Below are 8,479 nucleotides of genomic sequence, written 5' to 3' on the forward strand. Positions count from 1 at the left end.
TAAAATGGCAAACAGTGTCTCGTATATCATAGAACAAGGATATTTGAGAGGAAAAAATAATGAGTGAGCAAGCAAGTAGCCATGCACCTCTTGTCCTTGGGTCCATTACTTGGGTACCAGAGGACCTTGGGTACCTTGGTCTCCCTGTCCTTCATCTGGTTAACGCTTGCTGGCTAGCAAAAAAATGAGCCCTTCCACGTAATCCATAACTGCCCTGTAGGTTTTTGCAAGGAAAAGGTGAAAGCAGGTGCCAGTTTTGGTCTCCTCACCCACTTTTAGCTTCCCTCTACATGGAAAGCCTATCCTTGCTCTCCCAGCAGCTCACTCCTGGGATGCCCACACCTGCTCCAAACCAAGATTGGCAGAAGATCTTATGGCTGGAGCTTTTGGGAGTGGGTGAGTTCAGGGATCTTGATTTTCCTCTCATTTCAGACATTTCAGCCTATCCTGGTCACCACGTCATAGTCTCAGCAACCTCCTGAACGCACAGCCAATTATTAAGCACATGGGGCAGACTGTTCTTCAAGAAATGACCTGAATGTCAAGTATTTTGAACTGAAAATGCTTCTAGTGTGCTGGTTTGGTAATGCAGATAGATGTGAACTAGGAAAGGCAATTTGTCTGCAGTAAAATCTGAGATCTTACTTGTAAATGACCATCAGTTACAGAAGTGCAACTTCATGACCTCCTCTAAACCTGCTGTTGATCCAATCCAGCAAATGCTACTCTGATTGCATAAAAAAGCATGAAGTTTTAAGTGCTGTGGCAGAGATGAAGTGTTTATTTGGTCATTACAGTGTAGTTAACACTGCGTTCATGCTTCAGCTCGGCTCTACAGTGTCTTGAAGCTGAATCCACGAAGATTATGAAAGTGAGCGACCGCAGACGAGAACATATTTTTACCATACTCCTCCTTGGAAATCAGAAAACTCTTGCACAATTTTGTGATCCAAATAAACCACCATCTTACTGCCATCTGCACCGGTTCTAAGCCAAAAGGACACAATTCATCTCTGAGACAGACAATAACATAATTTGGTGGTTCAGTCAACCTCAGGAGTTTTAAGACGTGAAACAGCAGGAATAGGGGAAGGCTAGAGAAAAACAATGGACAGATGAGACTTGCGTTTTGAGGAAATGAGTGAGAACAGATTAGTTACGGACAGTGATAATGATTACAGAACCTGAAATGGTTCAAGAAAGAGGGATAGATTGCAATAAAAAGAATACAGAATGAAGTCTGGGCATTACTCTTAACAAGGGCAAATTGATAAAAGGAGCAAACATAAACCACACCAAGCCAAGCATTACTCTGTGCCTCAGCCGTAGCACGTCTGTTGCAGGGAGGTATTCCTTGTCTGATAGACTGTTGCAAAATAGCACTCATTATCTTTACCAGTGCCGGAGGTAGGACACAGGGTGGGATAAATCATTAGATCCATTTTGCAAGAGGACCGGCAGTTTCATTAATAAATAATTTGAACTAAGGGGAAAGGAAAACTTTTGGAGGACTACAGTCTTCGGTACAGCCTGGCTGTGGCAGTGATTCCTCTTTTGGCATGGGGCAGCATTAATCTTCAGAAAGAAATATAAACAATGGCAATGAGCTTGTAATTTATATTTTATTTTGCACAAGCTTGCATATATACTGCACATACATTCAGTTTAGAGAAGATGGAAGGCACACAAGGCAATTGAACTACTGTATCCTTTAAGTGGTACAAAGCAAAAAGGTAAAAGTCTGGAGAGTATACAAAAGCTTTAAACACACAAAATAAAATCCACCCCCCCAAACATTTTTCCTGTATTTGTCTTAAATTTAGTAGCTGCCAAGCTAAATTGTAACTTTTTTTTTTCAATCAATTGTCTACTGCACCTTTTTTCTTTTTCAAACGGACAGGGGAGTCTTATTGTTTTATCTCGTCATCAATTAATATTACAGTACATCCTTGGTAATACAAAATTGTACACCTTCATCAAATAAATTAGGATAAATTAAACCAATAAATTATGCAAAGTCTTCAGAACAATAGACAACAACAAAAAAAATCCACAGTTGAAATTGCCTCTAGCTAAAAAATAAAATAAAAAAAAAATCAAAAATTGACTTTATCAGTTCAGTTATTGTACTATCTTCAAATTAAAGGGTCTTTATTACAAAAAAGAGCTTAATAATGCTATTTACAACATATTGCTAAATAATATAAAGGCAGTGTTTTGTCACTTTTGTAACTATATACATATGAGTAATGGCTGGGACAATATCAGTTTAGACCTTAACCTTTGACTCTTCCCGGCAGCATTAAAACCAACCTAAAGAGGCTTTTCTTCCTTCTTCTTAAGTTTCTGGCTCTTACACGTTGCGTGGTAATGAGGTGGTTTTTGTGTTTGTCTAATATTTCACTCGAGTGGTGTACTTAACACAGAAAGGATGGATTTTAGAGGAAAAAACACGAGCTCACCGTTTCTCCTAGATTCGTTTCTACATATCCCAGTATATTTGTGCATTTGGAAGGTGGCTGCTTTGGGAGAGAGGTGACTGTGGCTCAGATGAAAAGACTAAACAAAGTCATAGTGCCACCACCTTTCATACACTAAAAAGGATATTCCTAAGAAGATACAAAGGTTAAACACCAGTTTTCATCCCAGCTCTAAATATGAGCATTTTTTAGCTTCAGTTTATAGATGGTTTACAACCAACAGTTCTACAGAAAACGAAATTGCATTTCCTTCAACAGAACATTTAAGTGCAATACAGTAACTGCTTACTCATATAAACCAGTTACATTCCTTAAGGGGAGCTTTTTGAAAACAATGCGTATCGGAATTTTCAAACACATAGTTGGTACCAGAAGGAAACATTTGCACTATCAACACCAATGATTACTATATAATACACATGGCAAATATAGTTTTTGCTTTCACTTCTCATGTACAGTGCTCGTTTTGGGGGTTTTGTAAACCACTTTCCATTTCTTTATATATATATATATCTTTCTGTATATATATATACGTATAATCTTTCAATGCTGCTGGTGAAAATCCTATCTTTAAAGCCACAAAATCTTCACCTTTATTTCTTAATCAATATTAACCTGTGGAAAAAAAAACATTTTTCTATTAACTGACTTCCTATACATAGAAAAAAATTCTGCCATTTTACAGAAACCGTATTACCCATTCCCTTGACATCTGATGAAAGACTCAACTGTTAAAAGTAGAGAGCTGGATTTTCAAGAATGCTTTCAACTATCTGTACAGTTACTGTAGTGTTCCTTATAAATTCAACAGATGTTTTCAGAATGTAGTTATTAAAATCGTACGTCTTTACGCAAGAACAGCCTTAAGGTTGAATATTTACATTGCTTTATAAAAGTTCCCCTCGGTTTTCAATGTTCACCCACATACCTGGTACAGTAACAAAGATTCTGCAAACTTAAAACACTTTAATTAAATAATACTCAGAGGCACAAAGCAAACCTCAGGAATACATGGGTGAACACTTTCTTAAATAATTACTACATTCTAACATCTTCCACGTGTTTACCATTAAATGTGAAACGTTCCCATTAAACAACCAGAGATACAGTAAGAATTAAATGTTTTGTAGTTTCAAATAGAACATTCTTTTCACAAAACATAACAAATGTCTAAAATAGGTTCTTAATCTAGATAGGAAAAAGGTAAGCTTTTCACTTCATACGCACCTCGCGCGCGCGTGTGTGTGTGTGAGTTTCAGTGTATATATACATACGTGCACACGCACCCTGGCTGTGTGTGACTACATATGTATATGGATCTGCACATATGTCACGTATGAAATATTGCTTCTATACTACTTTTCATCAGGCTAAGAAAACACAAGATTTGCACCACAGTTACAAAAAATTGGCTTCTACAAGAATTTTCAAAACTCGAATGCTGCTCAAACAATTGAGAAAAAATAATTTGCGTTATCAAACTGTTCTAAAAATTCTCTTCTTCAAAAACGTATTCTCCTGCTTTTTTTGTTTTTGTTTTTGTTTTTTGTGTCATTTTTTTGTTTGTTTTTTGTTGTTTTTTTTTTTTGTTGTTTTTTTGTTTTTTTTTGTTTTAATTTTTAAAAAGACACAAAATATGCATAGCTATCAACAGTATGTCAAACAGCCGGAACAAAAAAAAAAATAAAAATAAATAAACAGTGTTTATTGCAGCTGTAGTAATTGAAAAATAAAGTTTAAAAGATGAAAATTGTAAGCCACAGAAGGCACAAGAACAATTGTACTTGTGGGGGAAAAACTGGTATTTTGAAGGATTCTTTTATCCTTCCGCTGGTGCATTTAAGGTCTAGGCACAGACTATAACCTCAAGTTTGTACGCAGAAATAAATCTGAATTAGCAGTAAATGAACGGCAACACGGGATTCCTGTGTAGAATTTGAAATTCTTTCCCTGTGTAAACTTTTCGTTCCAATAAAAGTAGCCTCCTGCCTTTTAGCTGTTATTAGGGAAACAATATTGAGGTCCCTTGAAAAAAACACAACAACCCTATTTTCTACTTACAATTTAGTGGGAGCTATGCCATGTTTGTAGGTATACTGGGAGGCACAAAGGCAATATGGCTATAAAATACAGAAGAATCACATGACTGAAATTATCAAATCGTCCTGTATTCCTTTTTTAGACCAAGGAGTTTTTATTGTTCTTTTAAGGTGAAATTTCTACTCTTAATTCCTATGCCTCATTTACTATCGAGATTATGCTACTTATAAATAAATAAATAAATGCAACAACATCAAGTGTTGAGTACACGATTTCACTTATTTATATTATGTGAATCACATTGCAGCCAAATAATAATAATAATATCATATTAATAATAATAATAAACATAATAAAAATAATAGTAAAAATCACAGATTAAGATGGTAGCTAGTAGTATGTCCACATATTATGACTAAAGTATGGCTTTGCTTTCTTATGTCCAAGGTGACAATGCAGTGTTATGTTTTGCATCTGATGGTATGCCAATGATGAACTTGCTGTGTTAAAACTTGAGCATTTTATGCCACTTCTTCCCATAAATTAAAAAAAAAAAAAAGAAAGACAAGAAAAGAAAAGTGCATGGACACAATTTTCATCCTTTCTTACTCAGAATTAACTGGAGTTACATCATTATGAAGTGTAATGTTTACCAAATCATACACAAGAATAAAAAAGAAAAAAAAAAAGAAAAAGGAAAAAGAAGGAAAACAAAACAAAAGAAAGAAAAAGACACATCCTGTCTACTGTGAGGATACATAGTGTTAGGTACTCTTAGGGAGTCAAAGATCAAGATTTGTTTAGCTTTAGTGAATGCATAGTGAAAATGTTGGCACTTCATCCCATGCTATTGTCTGCATTGCCTATACTCCACAGATACTGCCAGTGCTTGAAAATAATGACAGGGAATCGTAGGATTGTGCTGTTTAATTTGAAGTCAGCAGGTTTTTAAGGCTTTCTGCTGACAATAATTGCTTTCATACATTTCTGTCCATCAGCAGTATTTGTAAATGAAGTGAAATTGCAATGATCAGGTCAGCTCTTTAGCCACATGGGTAAACTTTCACTCTCCAAAGTCAAAATGTAATTTTAAAATAAAGAAACGAGATATCAATATCCTCAAGGGTCTAAATGCAATCCTCAGCTAATTAGGAACTTCCTCTAGATTCAGACTGAAATGTGTAGGGGAAAACACTATTGACGATAACAATAAATTCTTACTGCATCCGTACAAAAGACGACAGAGAAAATGACAAATACAGAGTGCTATAGCATATTCAACCTTCCCCCAAACTTTTGGAGACAATACCTTTCTGAAAACGTGAGACAAAGAGAGCCATTGAAGAAAGCACAAGAACTAGCAGCTAGCTTTCTTTCTGTGTGCTGACATATCACGGTACAGCATTCAGGTGAATCCAGACCCTTCGTGGACTTTACACTGCAGCTCAGAATTTGATAAAGACTAGCTCCAGCTTCAGAGGGTGTGCAGCACTTTGCTCAAATATATATATATATATATTTATTTTTTTAAAGCTGCACGTAGGAGAAGTTTAAAAATCCAGTTTGGCTACCTGAACCCTGCATAGCCAGGAGGACACCGCAGTTTTTGTATATGCTTGATTAGATTTTTATGAAAATGTGATTTTCATTCTCCTGATTAGGAAAAGGCTAATTATATTTTACAGCTACAAACAAGTCTTCTTTCTTTTTTTTTTTTTTTTTTGTTTGTTTCCTTTGCCTCAGCACTGTGAGGTGAAGACGCTTTCTTCGACTATATATAAGATCATTCAAAAAGTGCTTTTCAGGACAGATGTCAAATACAGACACAAAACTGTGTATATTGGAATGGGGATTTCTGAGGGCAGAATGCACTAAGAGAGGAAAAAATTTAGGGACCAATGCCACTCAAAGTAAGACCCAGACGTGGCAGCTCAGTACTCTGCAGGTTTCATTTTTACTCTATGGAGAGTGAAATGCTTCCGTTTTAACAGGCTGACCATATTCTACAATTCGTGTGGTTGACACAATATTGTGCATGAATTACTGGCCTCAACCTGCACGAGTGGTATTTGATTTGTGCAAACGTCCCTTGCTGCAATTTAGGAAAACAACAACCTGGCATGGCACAGGGTATTTATCATTTCTGTAAGGGAAAGCATGAAGAATTGGGTTTGTTTTTTCGGTATCACTTCTAGGAGTGAGTACCTAAACTATATGCTGTAGCTTTTTGAAGAATGAAACAAAATCTAGTTATTGGTTTAAAAGTATATAAAATAAAAATTAAAAAAAAAAAAGCTCCAAGCTTATGAAGTGACTCCACGGAGTTCAGACCTTTAGCAGTATCAACATAATATAAACTTCATTGTCTGTAGTATTGTGCCGTGACATTAGTCTCACTAAGACAAAATGCCACTTTGCAGCAAGCAATAAATCTGACAAAGCGTTTTTAAACATAATGCCCCAACTTGCTAAGACAGGCTTTTACACGCTTCCAAACTCTTCTCCCTGAAAATTAACTCAATTTATTCTCCAAATGTTAAGGGTCTCGGGCAAAAGTAAACCAAAGGCTGAAGTAAAACAACCATCCCCTTGGAACCGAACGAAAACCCAAATATATATCCAGGAGGGATCACAGTCTAATTTCATATACATATATATGTATGCAATACACATATATATGAAATTAAAATAGAGACACACATGACTTGGGCATCAGAAGGGGACTGCTACTTTCATACATTCATAAATAGCCGCTGAACTCTCTACTCATGAAGAAGCTCTTGTAGGCAGTTGGGGGATTTGAAAATCTCAGGGACCTCACTGTCCAGCTTACAGATGACCTTGTATATGGCCTTCTTCCAGGAAGGATCAACATCTTTGCCTGCGATAATGGCATTGAAAAACTCCCGTAACGTGATCTGAGCCACTTCCAGGAATCTCTCTGGAACCTGCTGATACAAGGAGACAATGGCATTAATACAGTTTTCAATTTCAAGTCTCTGGTTCTTCAAAGGAAACTGAGCTAAGTTCTTTCTTTCAGAAAGGGGCTTACATAGCACCTGCATTTTCTAAATGTGGCAGCCTTCTATTCTCTTATGCAAAGCTGTTATATATAGTACTATAGCAATAACTTTTATAACATGTGTTAGAGATCTTTGTAAAGTCTACTGACAGAATGTAGGTAACAAAATGTTACCGTCTGAGTTTGGAGAGTAGGGGATTTATAGGATATAATTAGCAGGAGGGGAAACAAACACAATTGTCTTTAAGGAGAGAAATCCCTGCTTGATATTTTACCCGTGCATTTATGACTATGTTCTCTATGTCTGGACTAATACAAAAGTTATGCACATCTAGAAAGCTGCCTGTACCTCCATGCTTAGCTTTGGTCACAGCCAGTGCTCAAAGCTACCAAGGAAACAGGATATCTCTGAATGTTGTTCAGAGTTGAAAAACAAGCAAGGGAGCCTTCAGTGAACATCTTGGTTTCGTGGCTCCTGTGCAAGAGACTCCTGTGATGATTTACTTCTTTTGCTAAGGACCTGCTTCTCTCCTTGTAAATACAAAGATGTGTTCATCATAGATTTAGTCATAAGGAGAGAAATTCGATGGGTCAAACTCATCTGGGTTTTCTGAATGTCACTGTCACCCTACAGGTGAGCCAGCAGGGGCGTGCCATTCTCAGTGAGTGAATGTTAAATAACAGCTCCAAACTTTAGTAATGCATTCTACACAGTTGTTTCAGATGTCAGCACCACCTTCTTCCCCCCTTCCTTCAGTGATGTGAAAGCAAACACTTCAACAAACAGCAGGTCGGTCACAGTGTTGAAGTCATCTCCACAGAGGTATTATTTTCCATTTTTATAATGGAAATATGGCTTCACAGAGCTAGGACTGCTAATGCACAGCCGGCCACTGGCCAGCAGGCTTATAATAGCAAGTGCTCCCTCAGTGCTATT

At 36.8% G+C, this 8,479-nt stretch overlaps 1 protein-coding gene across 1 annotated transcript in view; it reads right to left on the reverse strand.

The window, feature by feature from the left end:
* Positions 1-1,603: 1,603 nt before the first annotated feature.
* The window catches only part of PROX1 (prospero homeobox 1), a 47,521-nt gene continuing 40,645 nt past the window's right edge, over positions 1,604-8,479 (reverse strand). Inside the window, exon 5 of the mRNA XM_065746316.1 lies at positions 1,604-7,468. Within this exon, the coding sequence (XP_065602388.1) occupies positions 7,283-7,468 (186 nt within the window). The 3' untranslated portion in view covers positions 1,604-7,282. The remainder of the gene's footprint in view (positions 7,469-8,479) is intronic.

Source organism: Cyrtonyx montezumae, unplaced genomic scaffold (assembly GCF_038088225.1).
Source record: "Cyrtonyx montezumae isolate F1298 unplaced genomic scaffold, pur_monq_1.0 scaffold_0, whole genome shotgun sequence".
Lineage (NCBI taxonomy): Eukaryota > Metazoa > Chordata > Aves > Galliformes > Odontophoridae > Cyrtonyx > Cyrtonyx montezumae.